Source organism: Anopheles moucheti, chromosome 2 (genome assembly GCF_943734755.1).
Source record: "Anopheles moucheti chromosome 2, idAnoMoucSN_F20_07, whole genome shotgun sequence".
NCBI classification, from domain to species: Eukaryota; Metazoa; Arthropoda; class Insecta; order Diptera; family Culicidae; genus Anopheles; species Anopheles moucheti.
In genome coordinates, this window is record NC_069140.1 from 95,684,191 (window position 1) to 95,704,356 (window position 20,166).

The 20,166-nt window shown below is 42.5% G+C and overlaps 1 protein-coding gene across 1 annotated transcript; it reads left to right on the top strand.

Annotated features, from left to right (window-relative positions):
• The first annotated feature begins 2,437 nt into the window (after positions 1 to 2,437).
• LOC128300956 (guanylate cyclase 32E) lies at positions 2,438 to 19,839 on the top strand. The gene is made up of 14 exons (XM_053037224.1): positions 2,438 to 2,678; positions 6,389 to 6,627; positions 6,707 to 6,829; positions 7,118 to 7,304; positions 8,117 to 8,367; positions 9,523 to 9,594; positions 11,736 to 11,881; positions 11,961 to 12,108; positions 14,893 to 14,983; positions 15,065 to 15,252; positions 16,438 to 16,722; positions 16,807 to 17,053; positions 17,890 to 19,204; positions 19,310 to 19,839. The coding sequence occupies exons 1-14, from the start codon at positions 2,438 to 2,440 to the stop codon at positions 19,515 to 19,517; spliced, it is 3,741 nt and encodes a 1,246-aa protein (XP_052893184.1). The 3' UTR covers positions 19,518 to 19,839.
• Positions 19,840 to 20,166: the final 327 nt, after the last annotated feature.

Consider the following 20,166-nt stretch of genomic DNA (forward strand, 5'->3'; position numbering starts at 1 on the left):
AATTTTAACTGAATGTTTAAATGGTAAACAAATGTTCACCAATCCCTCGTTGACTCATTTACCGCATACAAATAGTTCAGTTGTCTCACACAAAGCTTCCCCACGTTTGATCGTTAATGAAATAAGGTTCATTTTGAAAAGTAAGCTCAAACTCCGACAGTGCAAAAGAACCATTTTTTCGCAACTAATTACCAACACAAAACCGTTCGTGGTTCTATGTCAAATAAATGGTAATGAGACGCACGAAGGTTTGCTTACATTTCGGGTTGGGTTATTACTTTAACGTTACCGACAAAGTTAGTTTATTCTACATACGGTAAGCCCCATGATGAGGGTTGAGCGCAAGCGACAGGACACATGTTGATTTGGAACATTCAAGGAACGTTCTCGATGGTGTGGGGTTTAACATTTTTCTAACAATCGTCGTACATGGTACAGAGGTCATTGAGATTTTTTCTCGCTTTTTTTAGTTTAGTCATGCTTCAACCGTCTGTGTAACAACCAGCCGACGTTTGGATTTTTTTTTTTTGGGGAAAAGGATCAATGCAGAAGTTTGAAGGCGACGTTACAGAGCCGAATGCGCCCATGAGTGTGCATGTTGCATGTGTGCGTTTACGGATGCTGACATATTGACGAAAGTCCTATGTAATATCCCGTCTTGATCGACACCATAAAGCGGCCCCGACACACTTGATCCCTTTTCACCCATGGTCTGGTTTCGGAAACGGAGACACCGCCACACACCAACGGCCATCGGGTCTCATCGCGCGTCCAGACGAGATTAAATGTAAATTTGCTTCCCTCCCGAGGAAAATCGGCAAATGCAAATCATCTCCACACGACTGACTCCAACCGCGTGCAATTGCGTGGAATAATGTGGCGAAGGTTAAACGAAACGATCGGGAATATATTGCAAACGCGCACACGGGATATTGCGGCGTATTACGAGCAACCCTGTGGCCCTTGCCAGGACCCGGGAATTGACCAATTGTCGCATCGAAAATTCTGTTCATATGTGACGAAAAGTTGCTACGTCGCAACTTGCACCGGTTTTGTTTTGGCACAAAACAAGAGAAAAACAAACTTTTCGATACTGTCAACTTTCAATTTACGCTATTTAGAATCGGATTAGATCGCCCATGGATGAAGCGTAGAGGACATCGGAGCGGCAAAGGTTTTTGCAAACAATTTTCAATGTGAAAATTGAATAAAATCCCTATCGCCCGGGTTTTCCCCCCAATGGATTGAGCAATCGAGCAATCGTGCTATTTACAGACAAGCTACCGCTGTAAGACACAACATTGCTGTGTTTATGTTGTTTCTGTTTCTTGCATGTGGTAGTTGGCAGTTGCATGGAGGTTCCATGCAGTTTCCATAATGGAAAATAAACGAAAGATACCAGATAACCGAATCGATGTGGGACGGCAAAGTTTTCTCGGTGGCAATCTGCAAAGTAAAAGCATTCCAACGGAAGGATGCCTTTGGATTGCAACGTACAGTAGGAGATGCGTAATTGAGGTAGAGAAATTGTGTGATTCTGCTAAATTTGTGCAACTTTCCTCAATTATGCTTTTTTGTTTTGCAATATAATGCTAAATATTGAATGAAATTAAATCTGTGCTGTTAAATGCAACATGTATTTGCTACTCCTGACAAGGAATAACAAATTGGAACAAATCAACGGCAATTTGTAAAATTTTTTATAAAAAAATATTGGAAAAACGTAATCAACCCTCTCAAATTACATGAACCAGCAATCAATCAAATTCTAATTAAATGGCCAATTTCCATCCATAGTGAGAATTTGCTAACGGTCGAACTAATTTGTTTGCTGTAGTTGCACCGTAATCACGTTGACTGAACACACACGCTTGGTCGGGTGGAAGATAATTAAACCTGCAAGGCAGGCAATCAACCGACCAAAAAACCGACACTAAATTCCATATCCCAAACCACGATGGAAGTTCATTTACGGCTACACAATTTAATTAAACTATTCACCGCAAGGCAACTGATTCCGGTTTGCCATTGCCCTATTAGGCCACATCGTTGGTTTGTCATGCTGTGTATGAAATTTATATTTGTTTATTTTCTTTCTCTTTGCAGGGAACAGTGAATAGGGAGTGGCGAACCATTTATTAAAAGCAGAAGTTTGCCTAGTGGCCAGCGCTGCAGCTTCATACCACATTGGACTGTTCAAAAGGACGTTCGATCCATGCCGGGAAATCCCGGACAAAAGCCTTTGAACGTCTGCCTAGTGGCTGTGTTCCGCCTGCAAACGCTGAAAGTAATGCGACGGGAAGATGGTATGCGTTGCCGGCAGTAAGATGCTCGCTGATCGCTGCTGGATCGTCTGTTCGGCAAAGCTATTCCTGCCCCGGTTCCAGGCGAACCGAGTGAAACCGAGTCTGGTCCGGTGTACGGCAAACGTGACGTTATGAAGTCCTGTGGACGCGATCCGGCCGAACGTACCAAAGGGTTGCTAAACAGTGCAAGTACCGGTGGTAGGGTGGGACGATTTTGTGACCGACTGTTCGGAGTGCTAGAGTGGAGCAGAATCTTCGTCGTTGTAGCCGTGCTCGGTGGTTTGGTGGTATCGACCGTGGGGGATGTTTTTACCGTTGGCTATCTGACCGGATCCCAACGGCGGCCGGGTGATCGCGTTTACGCACGGCCGGGTGAGTAGCTTTTTTAGAATTATAGATGATACGGTTTAGTTATAGTGTTGTACACATTAATTTAAAATTTTTAAACATCTCTTCAATACCGTACCGACGGTTCAGTAGTGACTTGTAGATAAGCGCCTGAAGATATGCAATTTATTTTTCAAATATTCAGTTGTTTATAAATAATCATAAATTATTAACATTCAGGACGAATAACGAATAGCCTTAACTAATCTGACTCCCAGCAATTCACAACAGTTAAGGGAAGATAATACGAAATAATATTATTGCATAACTTTAGGCATTATGAACCAAATATTATGTCGACTTTGTCGAAACTGGGAGTTAGTTTTCCCTTTATTCCAAAACTTTTATTATGCTCTAAGTAGTAAATAATGTAAGCCAGTTGTATGGAACTAAATTTATCAACAGTTGTCGACCGGAACGAAGACACCACTGTTCACTGTTCCAACTACATTCCGCTACACGTCAAAGCGGGGAAAGAGAATAATAATTAGGTACCATTTTCCGCAAAGCCAGCCATAAAACCCACTTTGCGAAAACTGCTTGACGGGACGTCACCATCGTACTAATCCGTCTTAAAGCACATGCTCGTCGCCTGCTTTGCGCGGGACTTCCGTTTCTCTGGTCGCCTGTTTCTGTTTTAAATGGTAGCGCAAATCGTTTTGAATGGCTTGTGGGAAAATTGTGTAACGTTTGCGCGCTTTTTCGTTTGCCAGCTGCTTTACTGCTGGTGGTGTCGTATGCTTTGTTCGTTGGTGTAATTTTGAGCTTAATAGCTCAGATGTTGCATGGTGGTGTATTGCTTGAATGTAAAAGCATACTTGAATGTGAAAGCATACTTTACATGGAAAGAATTGTTTGAAAAGCTAGCTTGCTTGCTGAAAGTATGTTGTCTTGTAACTGTGAAAAAGATAGATTTACAGTAAAATCAAGTTGCTTTATAAAACTTTCCACAAAAATAACTTGGTTCTAAATACAATATTTATTGTGATTACATATTAATTCACCTGAGCATTTCTCATGCCACATCATAAGGCTGCCACGGATTCCTATGAGAGTCGTACCAGAAAGGATGCTTCACTTTCGTCAAGTATGGAAAAAATAAAATCAAAATGGCATCTTACCGCGCAGAAAAGCACAATCTAAGAGGACAAAATTTGTCATCCCGCGTAAAGAGCTGTCATTTATCTTGCTGCCGTAGTGGAAAGCCAACGCCATCGCTCATGGTCGTTTCCGCCGGCGAACGGTACATTAATACCGACCGAAGAAAATGACGCCGTCTATGCGTGCACCTGGCTGTTTAACGATAGCAAGTCCCCTGACCTTGTGAATTCCCGTTCCCGAATTCTTGATACAGTGATAACAGCAGCTGAAAATGGGTCTCTCCCCGTCCCAGCAGATGGGAGGATATTAGTCGTCCTTGAATTTCGACGCCCGTATCTTGTGCGTACATAAATATTAATGCGATCTGATTGTGCGGTTTGAATATGCAATGTTTCGGTTTCACATGTTTAAGTGTAGCGCTGAAATTGCAAGTGTTATTGGGTGCGAATGTGTCTCCCTTCAGATCATCCAGATCGTCTGGTGGTGATAGCGCCGAAGCGACACTACAAACAAGCGATTTAATTGGTTTTGGGGCGATGAGAAATGTGTTGCGCAAAGTGATAAAAACAGGGCAATTGAAGTCAAACTGCAGTTTGACTTGTCGCCTTGCAGTGTTATTTATGTTTCCCTATCGTCCGCTTGCGAAAATAAAAAAAGGAACTGAATAAAATTACTTACATTAATTTGGGAACAAGCATTAATTTACTTCTGCATTCAATGCCTGCGTAAAACTGCAACAACAGTAACAAAATGTTGCCCAGTGTAATTTATTACAATTTTATGTAAACGAACCAGTTTCGTCGGTATAATTCAATGTAAAAGTAAAGCTATTGTTTGCGCAAATAGGTCATGTGGAAAATGCGCGGAAAATTACCTCGCTGCCTACATGTGTATCTGCGTGTTATCACGACTACTGTACAGGCCCTTCAAAACAACAATTCAAAAGAAAGAAAAAACTATGCCACGAGTCTATTTTTTACTGTCCCTACGACGGATTGCAGTAATGGCAAAAGCTTGCACTTGACTTTCTAGTGTATTATTTTCTTTCGGGCTTGAGACATGAAGCGATCGGATTAGGGATACACAGCCACATCCGGTTCTCCTTTACGCTGCCTTTGTGCTTCGCCATTGATCGGAGCCACTGACAATGGAACGGATTACGATGTAATTGAGTTCTGCCCCGAGATTGATTATACATCTCCGAGGGAAAGTTTCGCGTCAAACAATGGTGGTTGCTTGTTTTTTTTCAAACCAAACAAAAGAAAATCGAAGTACAGAAGGTTACTTTAACTCTCTACAACCTCTCGATCCTCTCTACTTAATGAAACTGTAACGCTCTGCATCATTTCTTTGCGCACACACTTTTTTAGTATGTTTAGTATGTTTTTAGTATGTTAATATATTATACACATAGTTTCATTTCCATGTGTGCGGACTTGTTTGTTTGTTTCTTGTTCGAAAAAATATTATTATAAACATACGTAAGTAATGTTTACAGTTACATGAATTGTTAAACCATCATTCTCAAATAGTTTCAACGATGTCGAAAAGAACTTACAATAGTAAACCTAGACCTAAATGTTAAACCTAACATAAAACGTATGTCGAGCTGTCAGCTCAATAAAGATATAGATTATTTGGAAGTGGACAGAACACAGAATTCTCAGGTCTTAGACGAGGACTACCAGACAATGTACTCACAAATGGGATATTACAAAAGGCATTGGCTATAAGTTTTACAATCTTAAGAGTGTTCTAATCCCGGTTCACATGGGCATTGATATGGTGTGACTGTTATCTTAATGACGCAGACCCGTCATAGAAGCACCTGTACAATAGAATAGGGATTAAATATTGTCAAGGACAAATGTTGAACTCTTCACGGAAAGAACGACACATTTTGTGGTCATCAGCAAGACACGTTACAACAGTCGGGTTACAAAATAATACTAACATCACTGATAAATAGGATATATAGTGGACATACAACCATCTTGAAGTATTGAGCATTTCTTTGCGCTTTTTGCGTTTAATACATTTTTTAGAAATTTGTTGAACGTTTCAGAGATAAATTTTGATCTCTAAAAGATTTCATGCTACTCAAACCAAATGAGCGCGGTCCGGTGGTGCATTGGTAGTGGCATCGGTCTCCACACGACAGGACCAAGGGAAAATCCCATCCGGACCCATTCCCTCTTAGCCTAGCTCTCGCATTCCGGCTACGTAGTAAAATAAGTTCATACGGTCGTTCAAACGAAGATAAGAAAAACTTACAAAAACACTCATACAACGTGAATATAATGAATTGCTAAACTTCTCTGCTTGAATATCTTTTCTCACCTCAAGCCTCTTATTGAAACTATTTACTCACCCACAAGCGCTGTGTTTACTACAGTCCACTTGTGCACTACTCCTCTTAGAACGACTTCCCGGATGGGGTTGTTTGCCACTTACGGCAAACTTTCCTCCAAGATGGACAATTAAATATGCACTAATGCTCACCCGGGCATGGTGCTCTGCGGACTCTCAGATGCTACCGCAACCGAATGTAATAGCATTTCCGTACCCTTATTTTTATTCCGGGCGTCGGATAGGATTACAAATTTCCGGTGCCATAACCCTAGCCATGACCGAGGTGAACGACCGGTACTTCAGCAAGCACGGGCACGAGTTGCGGTTCGAGGTGGCGGAAACGTACGGCGAGGAGGTAACCAGCATTCGCAAGACAGCCGACCTCTGGACGAGGGACGTGATCGGATACGTTGGACCACAGGAAACCTGCGTCCACGAGGGCCGCATGGCGGCCGCCTTTAATCTGCCAATGATTTCTTACGTGAGTGAAGAACGGGAACCGTTTTCATGTTGCTTTGCGTTGATTCCGTGTTTCTTCCCTAACCCTGTCTGGCGAATAGTTCTGTACGCACAACGAAACGTCCAACAAGAAGCACTTTCCAACGTTCGCTAGAACGCGACCGCCGGATCTACAAATTTCCAAATCGGTCGTCTCGCTGCTCCTCGCCTACAACTGGACCCAGGTAGGTGTGCACGGATTCGTTTGTATTTGTGTGCGTGCGTACGTATGTGCCTATCTGTCCGTATGCTTTCGTTAGACCTTAAGTTAGTACGCTTGTCTGGCTGCTTGGCGAAACAAAACTCCAATTGTTGAAAGCATAAACAAAACACTACAACAACAGCAACAAAAAAAAAGACAAACCAAAGAAAACAACAAATGCCAAATTTCTCGCTCTACTCGATATGTGTCTTGCCGAATACAAAAATTCGATCGAAAAAATGGAAAAATAGTTTTCCTCGGCTTCTTTAAGGTTAGTTTTTTGTATCGTGCTTCAGACAACGGTGAGTTCGATGCGGTTGCCGAAACGCTCAAGACGACGCTCCGGACGGCCAGCATCCGGATCCGCTCGGTTGCGACCTGGACCGACATTTACCACCACGGGTATTCGAGCAATCCGTTCGAGCGGCTAGTGGAGGACACGTACGAGGACACGAGAAGTAAGTCGATTGATGGGGAAGCCACATTTCATCATTTTTTTATAAGTATGATACTTGTTAAACTATTACCTAATCATCATATTCAACTATTTGCTCATGAAGTACACGGTGGAAAAATTAATAGAAATATACATAACCACCACCGATTCTTCTTTGGTTTATTTGACGACCTTCTTCTTTACCATAATATGCCTTTACCTTACCTTATTTTGGAGATCCGGACTAATGTCTGTGGTGTAGTGGGCCGAACGCTTAGCTCAACGACCACGGGATCGTCACCTTGACGGGAACTAAAGGATTGAAACAAGAACAGAAAAAAGATTTGTTTGATGATGTAATCTATTATTTTTCTTTTAATTTTTTTAAACAATTCATAAAGCTGTATGAATCAATTTGTACAAAGCGCGTTCGATTACCATTAATCAGATTACGGTTTATCAGCGCTACCGAACTTGTGCAAGTTTGCTACCCAAGTGTCGATAGCAGATCGCTTAAATTTCAATTAATAGCACCCGTTTGCCGAGCTGTCGTGGTTTTTTTTTTTAGATAAATTATTTCCAATTTGCTCCGATGACCTTCTCTCCGTCCTTCCCACTTCATCACTTCTTTCCCTCAAAACCGTGGAAAATGTGCTAGGGATGCTCACCGTTTCACGCTTTTTATTTATTCATCTTTCAAGTTTCCTTCACCGGTTCATTTTCCTCCCATGCCCACGGTGGGCAACACTTTGGACAGAACATTAATCAATTTATTGACGTTTCTCGTTCGGGCTTCGTTGCGTTTTTTTTTTCATCTACACCCCACCCCAACAGTTTATCTTGTGCTAGGATACCACTACGAGCACATCGGGCTGCTGGTGAGCCTACGGCGGCGCGGTTTGCTCGAACGCGGCGACTACTTTGTCGTCGGTGTCGACATCGAGCAGTACGATGCTGCCCTGCCGACCAAGTACATGCACGGACTGCTGCAGACGACGCCGGATCCGGACGCGGTCGAAGCCTTCCGGCATTATCTGGCCATCGTGCCGTCGGCGCCGGTACGATTCGAAGAGTTCGCGGTAAAGGTGAGTGTCAGTTTGGACCGTTCCGTTTCACTGCCCGGATGGATGGCTAGAAGAATTCCTGGTGTGATAAATCTGTTTCGACCAACAGGTGGTTTCGGCTGTCAGTGGAGAATCGTTCTGCGTGAAGTATTGTAACTGATTTTCCATTTTCCATCAAAGTATGCGACAGCTTAGAAAAATCGCGATAAGAAATTGCGGAATGGTTTCCAATGGTTACGCATGATTGATGGGTTTAATCAATCAAAGCTTTAGTAAATATCAATCGCTGTCTATATGTCAAATAATGTTTATTGCATTTTAAGACAAGAAAAGATTTAAGATAAAACGCAACGAAAGAATAGATTACCCATCAAATGCTGGACTACAGTGGGTAAAATAAGTGTAAGGTCGTTGGTTCGTTTGTAGAACTCAATATGTGTAAAATAATTAATATAAAAGAAAATATGAATGAAACCATGAAACCGGCATGAAACAACTCGTAAAATAATAAATGGACGCAATTACGAACGGTCAACCAAAAAAAAAAAAATGACTTAAACTCTGCATGGGAAGTAATAAAATTGATTTTATGACCGCTAAAACGAGCTCAAACAAAGCCGCTTTTCACCAATAATTACTTCGCGTACAGACTGCAGGATGAGATTTTTATATTTTTAAATAAAAGTAACAGCGCAGTTAATATAATCGGTCGGGCACTTTCTGCTTTCGGGAGCGACAACTCCGAAAAGGAAGCGAAATTATTTACGAACCGATATAAATTCCGACCAAAAAACGCCAAACGACCATTTGGCGTTGAAAAGACGTTTGGCGTCTGGTATTACGATAATAAATCTTTCCCGCGAGCGTTCAAATAAATACACAAATGCCCGCTCGCGCGATGCACAACCGATACGTTGCACTCGGTACATATTGCTCCAGACTATGTGCCTGTGTCCGTTTCGTGCCGTTTTGCACGCCACGGTTTACTGCACCGTTGCATCGGGAGGACCGAAAAACGAACGTTAATTTATTATGATAACAACGTGGGCAAACGAAATGGAAACATGACGGGTTTCCTGCGGTCTACCGTGTACAATGTGGGGTGTTTTTTTTTGTTTTTATTTTCCAAAAGTTTAACACGTTGTCCTTTCTCTTTGACGCTTGTCGTTACAACAGGTTAACAAATATTTGGAGCTACCACCGTTTAACTATCGGAACGCGTTGATCTTCTTCGGAGGCGTAAAGCAGGTAAATATTTACAACCACCGTTAAGCCGAAGATAAATACTGAAATAAGGGAGGATTGTTTCGGGGAAGATGAATATGAGTTGTATATTATTTGACTACAAACACGTTGATGCGAATGACATGCGGACGTTAAGTTGGATCGTAATTTAAAATGTACAGGTGATGTCTTTGTCTAGATGGTTTAATACGTTTTGCGTTGAAACATGTGTCTTTGTGAACAGTAATTTTTAGCTTTTTATTCTATTTTTAAACCGATTAAATATTGGAATTCTTCTTGAAGAATTCTTGAAAAATTCCTCTCCCAGCTCGTACTGGATTTCTTAGCGGAAAATTTCATCTGCTCTGCAGAGTTGCATTCATATGATAGCACGGATTTTATTACACACGCTTCCTTTCCGAGCTCCGGACACCACTCAAGTAATGGAGCTCACGCCCAGCACCTGTCATCCAATCACGGTGGGGAATCATTTTCCGACCGCATGCGGTGCAGGCTCGTTATCGGATGCCTTTTATCGAACGGAACCATGGTTATTCATACGGAAATTGAATTAATATCCCACTTCCTTACGGTGGCATGCAACCGGCAGGAATAAGTTGATTACCGATCCTGCTTGGTCGTTGCATCGCTGCAGCACGACAGGGCGCTGGTACTTGCCGCTAAGGACTTGGTAATCGTTCCACTCTAAGGAGCTCATTGATTGCTATCCGATTACGATTCCAAGAGAAAATAGGTTTGAGCAAGATCAAGTAATGTCGGCTAGCTTTAGTATTAGCTATGCTTTAGCTAAAGCTTTAGCTTCAGTATAGTATGGTATTGGAATTGGCGACGGATACAATAACACTTTACTTGTGGTATATGAAACGTTGCTGTAATCACAATGACTAAAGGAATTTTTTGTAGGAAATACTTTGAAGTTAATAAAAAGTTAATGTAAAAAATAAGTCAATCTCACATAAAGATTACATTTTACTGTAATTGTTTCATATTTTTATCACTGTGTTTTATATTTCTTATACAATATTATTTGATTCAGTAAGTTAGTCTGTTATTACATAATTTTCATTTTTTTAATAGTTTTTGTTATGTTGTTGTTGTTTTCATTTTGTTTTTGCTGTATTTTAGTTTATGTTTTATTTTTATCCTTTTCTTTAAATGCCTAATACTGTTTTCTTAAATTCTTTTGAATATATTTTATTATTTTTAAAGGTTGAAGTTTTAACAGAAAAATATAGATTTTTAACTCAATTTACAACTTTAGCTTTAATAATAACAAAGAATTAATATCCCCAATAGTTATAGGACGGATTCTTTATGCCACACATATTGGCATTTCTTTTGTTAACATTTGGTCAATATTGATTTGACCTAACAGTTTCAGCTTATTTCCGCAACTTTAAGTACAACAATGAACAAAGACCAAAACCTGCAATCAAAAGCAAAGGATGCACTGAGCTAAGATGATGATGCATTCCATTGTTGTGCTGCTTCAGCCACACAATTGCTTGGTATGCAGTTGTGCTCAAGTGTAGCTTCTTTTCTCACAAAAAAAACCTCCATTCCATGTGTCTTGAATGGAGCAGCATCGATAATCGATTAGATCTTCGCAAACCGTGGGATAAGTTTCGTAAATAAAGTTGCGATCCATGAGATCAGTTGCATTGTGATGGTGGCAGATTTCGGTTGGTTTTCGGTTTCGTTAGATCCGGGTTTTTGTGCGAACGGAGCAGACTGATTGGATAGCAGCTTACAAAGGGACTGAAATGATTTTAGAATCGCTTCAACATGGGATCCCTTTTAAGGTGGAGAAAGGATTCACAGTTTGCAGCTGCTAAGTGGACGCTTGTTTCGCTTCTGATTGAAGCAGTGGAGAGTGTTCCGACAGTTCCATTAGCAGTCCATTTAGCATTTGGTTTTGCTTTATTTAAATGATACTCTACGGTGAGATGTTTGTCTAGACTTTGCTTGAGTATGGGTTTGGGAGTAGAATAAAGAAAGGGTTTACAGAAAAAAAACCTGAAGGCTTTAGGCAACAAACACATGAAATTCGCGTAAATCACCCCGCTTAATAAAAGAAAACTCTTTAATAACCCTTTTTTTCGCTTTCTTTTTTTCTTCCCCCCGGCGTAACGCATTGCACGTAGATAAGGGCGGAAGCTGCCTATCTGTACGACGCGGTCCATCTGTATTCAAATGCACTGATGCAAGTGCTGCTGTCGGGCGGAAGTCCGAAAAATGGAACCGCCATAATCGATGCGATTAAGGGACGCGCTTACATGAGTGCGATGGGGTAAGGTGAACGAGGGGAATTACATCCTTGCGAGCGCATTTTCAAACCGCGGGCCCACCCACCATTTTCCACCCCACAGCTATCTGGTGCACATCGACGAGAACGGTGATGCGACCGGTAACTACACCATTCTCGCCCGGAAACCCGTCCCCAGCACGGCCGCCGGCAACCAGCACGGATTGTTTCCGATCGGGCGGTTCAGCTCACCGACCGTGGATCGCATACCGGTAAGTGGCCAATGGGTTACACACATATTTTCCAACAGATGCACTTTTAATGGGTTGCTCCGCCGGGTGGTCCGCAGGGCACGGGGAAACACATTTGTAATAAAATAATATTATGGAAATGATATTCTGATGTCATAATGCCGGGAGCGGATACGTAACATATGGTTCTTTAAGCTGAGCTCTCCATTCCATTTCAAGTTGTGATAAAGGGATGTTTTATAACATGTGTCAGAGGAGTTTTTTTTTTGCAATCAAATTTAAAGGGGTTCTTTTTATCTTTGCCAATAAATACCGGGAAATGCAAAATCATGCGTAGAAAAGTTATTTTAATTTATATAAAATATAGAATTTTCCACACTATTGTTTCTAATACACTAGATTTTTTTTAATTGGTTTAAAAATTAGACTATTAGGCTACTTTTGATTTTGAATAAGTAAAGTAATTAGATTTTTAGATGACTTCATGATTGTAATATGCCCTAAAGCACTAGGCTCACTAGAGTTGCATGTTTGGAGCAGCCAAATAGTAAAGGAGGTAGTACGCTTGTCACCAACACATTCCGGTTTGGGCTCAAATCGCAACAGGGGTTGCATTTATGTTTTCATTATTTGAGCTGTGTGACTCCATGCCACCCGCAGGGGCCCGCCCAATAATATTTTCAGCTTCTTCAGCTATTAGCCTTTATAATATGATAGCTTTACAGCAAAATGACAAAAGATCGTCTCTAAACAGTTAAAAAAACTTCTTTAAAGCTTCTTTAATTTGTGTTAATGTAAGAAAAACCATAAACAAACAAAATGATTGATGGAGAGAGGAGACCAAATTGATAAAAAATGTTGTGCATAGATATATTCTCGCTACTTGTGCTTTTCCTATTATTTTCTGTACAAAAATAAACCCTAACGTCCTTCTTCTCCGTACGCTTTGTATTTCCGCTCATCTTGTCACGCGCTGTAGTTTAAAATTCAGGTGAGTGAGTTGTGGCTGTGTCTCGATGTTGCCCTTTCTCGTTTAGTTTCGTTCTTTACTGTTTCATGTTCAATGTGTGCGAGTTTGCTGTGTCTCCATTGCCCCTCTACAAATCTGGCCCCAACATTCGTTCCGTGCGATCAATCACCTTCGTGCCCTTTTCCTTGCGTTAGTTTTAGTGCTGTTTATCACACTCGATCACCGCCATTACGATTCGCATCGGGCGAAAGATGATCGATGTTGTTTTTCATTTGCCCGCTCTGCGTTGCGCGGTTTGTTTGTTTGTTTACTTTTATCTTGTGGCCTCCCCGGCACGAGCTTAAACTGATCACTTCACGGCAATCAGAGCTGGTTCGTCCGGTTTTGAGGTGTCTTGTTTTAGAACTTTTTGTTATGATACGATGGAAATGATTAATAGCCAGCATGATTTCGCGAAGTTCGGGAGAAACGATGATGAAAATAAGCATGCATCAACACTTGTTCCTTGGACGTTATGAGAAAAAAAATTAAATTAAGTACCAAAAATAGAACCATGTTTGTGTTGAAAGTTGACTTTTAATTATCACTTGACAGTAAATTTTTCCTTTTGCTTGTTGATAAACATTAACGTTATTGATGTTAAATTAAAAAACCGTTGTAAATACGATATAATTGGCACCTTTATAGTAGATAAAACCAATTAAATAATAGTGTGATTCGTGTTATTGTGATTCTTGTTTCATTCGTGTTTAAAATTTCCATGTATGTAAAATACTTCTTCAAATATAAATGGGAAAAATGGCATATTGCTAGAACCACAACGCTTTGCTTGTTATTATTCTATAAATCTTGCTTAGAATCTTTGTAAATAAACTGTAAAAATAGCGTAAAAAGATTGGAAAAAGATTTGATTGAATGAATGTGATTAAATGCTTATAGTTCCCACTTATTTTACTCATTTGTTAGTACCTTTCACGACATTATTTAGCGTATTTTTTATTGTCTTTGATTTGTCTCTTTTAATTTTTGTTGTAACTATACAAATTGTTATCCTTTTATCCTGATTTATAGTCTCTACAGAAAAAGTTACCCATTGCTTATTTTTGAGATCATTTTAGCATCAATATTTAGTCGATAAGTGATTCACCCACAATCAATTAACTTCTCTTACATGTAAACATCAAATACCCAATTAAATAATTTGTACAACATAATAATTAATGAAACAAATATGGGCAAATCAATGCCGCACCGGACAACCCATTATGAACGAAAAGCAAGAAGCACTAGAAATTGATACCGAACAAAGTGGGAAAGTATCCTGTTCCATAGAACATCAGCGCAAAATTAATTAGGAAACCCTTTTCTACATTCCTCAGCGTCAACCTTCGGTTCAATATTGTTGTGGAATTGTCCCAACCGTTTAGCCCTTTGCCTGGCTGCTGAGTTGTCCCACCGAGCTGGGCGGAAACGTTCGGTATCTTTCAGCTCGAATCATTAAACTTAATTGTGGGTTTTCATAAAGGCTCACACCAATGGTCTGGTTTGATTAATTGACGATACGCTTGGAAAAAACTCTCCGCCGATAAGCCCGTGTCATTGAAAAACTGACCGGGGGTTTTTTTTTACTACGTCACTCCTTATTGATACTATATTTATCCTCCAAGGTGTTTCTTTTGTATGCTTGTTGAATGATCTTTTGCATGATGAAAGTACGCACTCCCGGGTGAAGGTTTTTCACTAAAGCATTACGTTCCATTCCATCCTTTTTTGCACTCGTCCCGTTCCGTTCTATTTCCTCTCGTACTTATGGACATCTTTTCATTTCCGTACAGGAGATTCGGCTGTTTGATACGATCGATTGGGTTGGATCCGGTCCTCCGGTGGCTGAACCGCGGTGTGGATTTCGTGGTGAAAAGTGTATCAGTAAGTACAAGGGTCCCTCTTTCGGACAGCACGGCTCAAAAGCCCCCGCTCATTCACACCGCTGCATTCCCCTTCGGTTAGGTTACACGGGCGAGATAACGGGCGGCATTGCGGGTGGTGCCCTGCTGCTGCTGGGCGTCGTTTCACTCGTGCTTTACCGGAACTGGCGCTACGAACAGGAGCTCGACAGCTTGCTGTGGAAGGTGGACTTTCGCGAAATACAGATGCATGAAAATGAGAAGGAAACGGCCGGTCAGAAAATGACACGGGTAGGTACCCATTTCCATCTTTTACGCGCTGTCAGTGACGCTGGCAGCGAAGCCACTTGGCCAGTTGGGCAGGTGGTAACGAGAAACAAAAAAACCACCTCCATCATCATGCTCGATTAAGCATTGATTTATGAACAGCTTGGAAACGTCACACGGGATACAACACTTCGACAGACGGAATGGCCAATTGATGGTTCGATTAACTCTCGACCTGTCCGAAAAACTAGTGACCTAGATCTGTGTGAATGCTTTTTTTCGGTTTTTTATTTAACTGTTGCTCGAACGGAACCATTTGTCGAGGAGATTCCGTGCCGAATGTAGAAACACGAGCAGGAACTTACCACCCCGCTGGTAATGGGTGGCACAGCAGTGACACGCAGCACGCAATACACCTATTTTCCTACAGAAACGAATTGGGTCGATGACCTAAAGCATACCACAACAGCCGAAGAAGAAAAAAACAACGTGTGGAACCATGCACAACATGAAACCATGCTGGTTCATGTCGTTTGACAATAAATAAATAATAACAAGCTTCTTCCCTGTGCGTGTTTGTAGACATTCCTGTGAAACGGGGCAACACATGCAAGGAAAGTGGACTTTTACCAACTGGACTGACGTTTGCGACATACTGTCAATGTGCGAACGAGCATTATGATTTTCGGAACGGGGTTTCCGTTGAGTAAGGTAATGTGTTTGATGAGGGTCGTGTTCAATCACGGCCCGCTTTTGTGCATTGCCCTTTTTCTGGGCGCCATTTTGCATACCGTTTGCAGAAGGTATTAGTTGGTGTTTAAAAAAATATCCCCTCATCATTTATATTCTTACTGGTGAAAACTAAAATCATTTATTTTTATTAGCTATAAAAAATGATAAAGTAGTTGAAAGCTACACCTATTCCCTTTTTATTAATTTTCATCATTCGGATCGAGAAATAAAATAACGATCGCATATAATGGAGACGCATGGTACTTTGTACATATGTGGGGCTGTTTTTCAATGCAATCTGTCATCTTACCGACAACGAAACCTTTTTACCGAAACATTTAAAGAAAAATGTCTGAGACGATGTACTTGATTATGGCTGACTTTATCAGGATTAACACAGTTCATAACTGTTATAAAGTTATAAGGCAAATTGTAGCAACATTCGCTAAATTTTCTCCCAAAAAAACTCTGTTCCAGACTACGCATCCATTGATACGCACGAGTCAGGTCAGTTTGAGCTCGAATCCGGATCTGGACTTCCGCTACTCTACCATCTTCACACCGATCGGCCTGTACAAGGGCCAACTGTACGCGATCAAGAAGGTGAAGAAGAAAAGCATCGACATTACGCGCGAGATGAAAAAGGAGCTGAAGCTGTTGCGCGATATGCGCCACGATAACCTGAACGCATTCATCGGTGCGTGTACCGATCCACCGAATATTTGCATTATTACGGACTACTGCAACCGTGGCAGCTTAAAGGTAAGGGCGTACTTGTAGCTTTCAATTCAAACCCCTCAACAGCTCACGCTCCAATAAATGGCTTCTTCTATTCTCCTCTCACAGGATGTGCTGGAAAATGAAGATGTGAAGCTGGACAACATGTTCACGGCATCGATGGTGGCGGATATACTGCGCGGTATGATATACCTGCACGAGTCACCGCTCCGATTTCACGGCTCACTGCGAACATCCAACTGTTTGATCGATTCCCGGTGGGTGGTGAAGCTGAGCGACTTTGGGCTGTTTGCTTTCAAGCAGGGTTCGGAGGATGTGCCCGACGAGAAGGAGAAGCTCGAGGAAAAGTGTCAAAGTGAGTGGCGTACAATCGGATACAGTTGTGTAGCGTATTGCAGTGTATTGTGCTGTGCGAGTTAAAAACGATTTACAGTGCATGCTAACAATGGAGGTTTTCGTCTATCGCACTCGCTTTGCCACACTCGACAGCAACATTTTGAGACGTTCGCTTTTAACCTTGCCTGGAAGTAGTTGTTTATAGAAAAGGGTGTAAGATAAACAAAGCTTCTATTTCGAGCACACGTCGTACCTGAATCACCTGATTCGTGAGCTCGATCGTTTCGCATGACTATTGTCTTGAACGTAGAGCTCATAGTGCAAATTAGTATCGTTAGATACCTGCGTTAGATACTTCAACAGATTGTAAACAAAACTGTGACGCACTTTTGGTTTAAATCAGCAGAAAAAACTTCTTTCTAGAAGTTAGTAGAATCTGTTTTGGAGATTCATATCTCATTGAATGTTTAACAAACATTTCAAATATTTAAACTTCATTTCTTGGTTTAAGCTGTATCAGTCCTCATGACATGCTTACTGTTGTGTTTAGAGTAAATACGCCTAAAGGTATGCAATGTTTTAAATCAAGTGAACTTGCAGTGATGATTGCATAGTTTTAGGCGCATCGAACTGAATACACTGAATGATGCACTGAATACTAAATAAATAGTAGAATCAGCGTTGAGGGATGGAATAAGTATACACTTACATACTAAAGTGCTATATTTAGTATTTAACAAATTGTGCAAATATTGTAAGGTAAAATTACTAACCAGCGTGGCCATATTTTTACACAGCACGAACGAATTCTAGAATGGATAACAAATTCTCTTTCTATTTTGTGCTTACCTACAGAACTACTGTATCGAGCACCGGAGCTGTTGCGTGCCGGCCCTACAGCAAGCGTACCAGGCACACCGAAAGGTGACGTTTACTCCTTCGGCATCGTGCTGTACGAGATCTTCACCCGGCGCGGCCCATTCGGGGAAATCGAATGCACCCCGATGGAGTGTCTGAAACGCGTCCTGAACCCACTCGATCCCCACACACCCTTCCGACCGGCGATCCAACCCCTCGAAACATCCTTCGACTGTGTGCGCGAATGCTTGAAAGAGTGCTGGGCGGAACGGCCCGAAGATCGGCCGGACTTTAAGGCGATCCGCAACAAGCTGCGCGTACTGCGCAAGGGCATGCGGCCGAACATCTTCGACAACATGATGGCCATGATGGAGAAGTACGCCAACAATCTCGAGCAGCTGGTCGACGAGCGCACGGATCAGCTGCAGGAAGAGAAGAAAAAGACGGAAGCATTGCTGCTGGAGATGTTGCCGCGACCGGTGGCGGAGCAGCTGAAGCGGGGCCATAAGGTGGAAGCCGAAAGCTACGACCTGGTGACGATCTACTTCAGCGACATCGTTGGCTTTACGTCGATGTCGGCCGAAAGCACACCACTGCAGGTGGTCGACTTCCTGAACGATCTGTACACCTGCTTCGACTCGATCATCGGGCATTACGATGTGTACAAGGTGGAAACGATCGGTGACGCGTACATGGTCGTGTCCGGGCTGCCGATCAGGAACGGGCTGATACACGCGGCTGAGGTGGCGTCCATGTCGCTGCAGTTGCTGGAAGCGGTCGCCGAGTTTAAGATTCGCCATCGGCCGAACGATCGGCTGTACCTTCGGATCGGGATCCATTCCGGGCCGGTGTGTGCCGGTGTCGTTGGGCTGAAGATGCCCCGGTACTGTCTGTTCGGTGACACCGTCAACACGGCATCGCGCATGGAATCCACCGGACAGCCGCTCAAGATCCACTGCAGCTTACAGACCAAAGAGATCCTTGACTCGCTCGGTGGCTACCACTTCCAGGAGCGCGGCCTTGTGCCGATGAAGGGTAAAGGTGACCAGCGGACGTTCTGGTTGGTGGGCGAGGATCCGGACGCGCGGGCCCGACGCACGAAGGAGCGCACCGAGCGGCGGGGCTCAAGAGCGCTCAACAAATATCTCGGCATGCTGAAGAGTGTCACCAATCTGCCCGGTGTACGCAGTTCGCTGAAATGCCGGTCGTTGGGTTTGCCCCGCGGTTCGCTGCCTCGCTCCTCTAGTCTGGAGTCACCGAAAAGACTGAGATTTGCCAGTGGCGCCATGCTAGAGCAACATCGGTACCATCGGTAAGTGGGAACTCAAAAACAAAAGCCACGCCCCTCCTTCCCCCTAAATGTATGCAATTAGCGCGACAAAATGTGCCTATTAACAACCACATTAACCAACTACAGGTACAGCGATGATGCGCTCATGGAAGTCATCTCCGACAGTAGCATCCGCCGGTCGGATTACAGCATTTCGGACGGTGCCGAAGACATCACTGCCTCTTGCCCGTGCATTGAGCATCTCGGGATGGGCCAGCCGCAGGAACCGGCCTACCTACTAACCAACTGCCCCACGGTAACGACACCACTGCTCAACAACAGCATCGCAACCTAGATGCGCAACGTGTTGCGTTAATTGTCCTTCCTTCTTACCGATATCTAGTCATACGCTCAATGTCTGTCTGTGTGCTTAAACTGCGATAAGCAAAGGTGATAACGATGCTAGCAAACATGAGCCCCGTGTAGGCATGTAATACACAAAGAAACAGGAAAGGCTAGTGTGCTAATGCAAAGATGTACATCCGGTTGAGCTTTGCTGGTTGGCTGGTTGGAAACTGCCAGCACATGAAGAAAAAGGAAACAGTATTGTGCCGCGTTAGTGTAAGTGCAACGCACACTCCCTCCCCCTTAACAATCACTGTTGTTCGTTTTGTAATGTGTCGTCATCAAATAGTTGTGAAATAAACTTAAATAGTTCACAAAACCATCCCACCGTTTCTTTTTATTGTTTTCCGCTGTGTAAATACCATTCCTTGAATGCAGAATGAATCGCAATGGGGGTATTTGTTATCCGTTTGTGACATAATGGAATTGCTTTCTCCTTTTCGACGTTGGCGCCACCTAGCGGCGAGTATGGAAAGCGAAGTTGCGTGGTGAGCTTCCACTGCAAGCTTTTCTTTGTCGCCGCGTGATGAATTTCATCCCCTAGTGATATTATTTTTCCCTGATTGTGTAAACATGTTTATTTTATAAAAAGGAGTAGG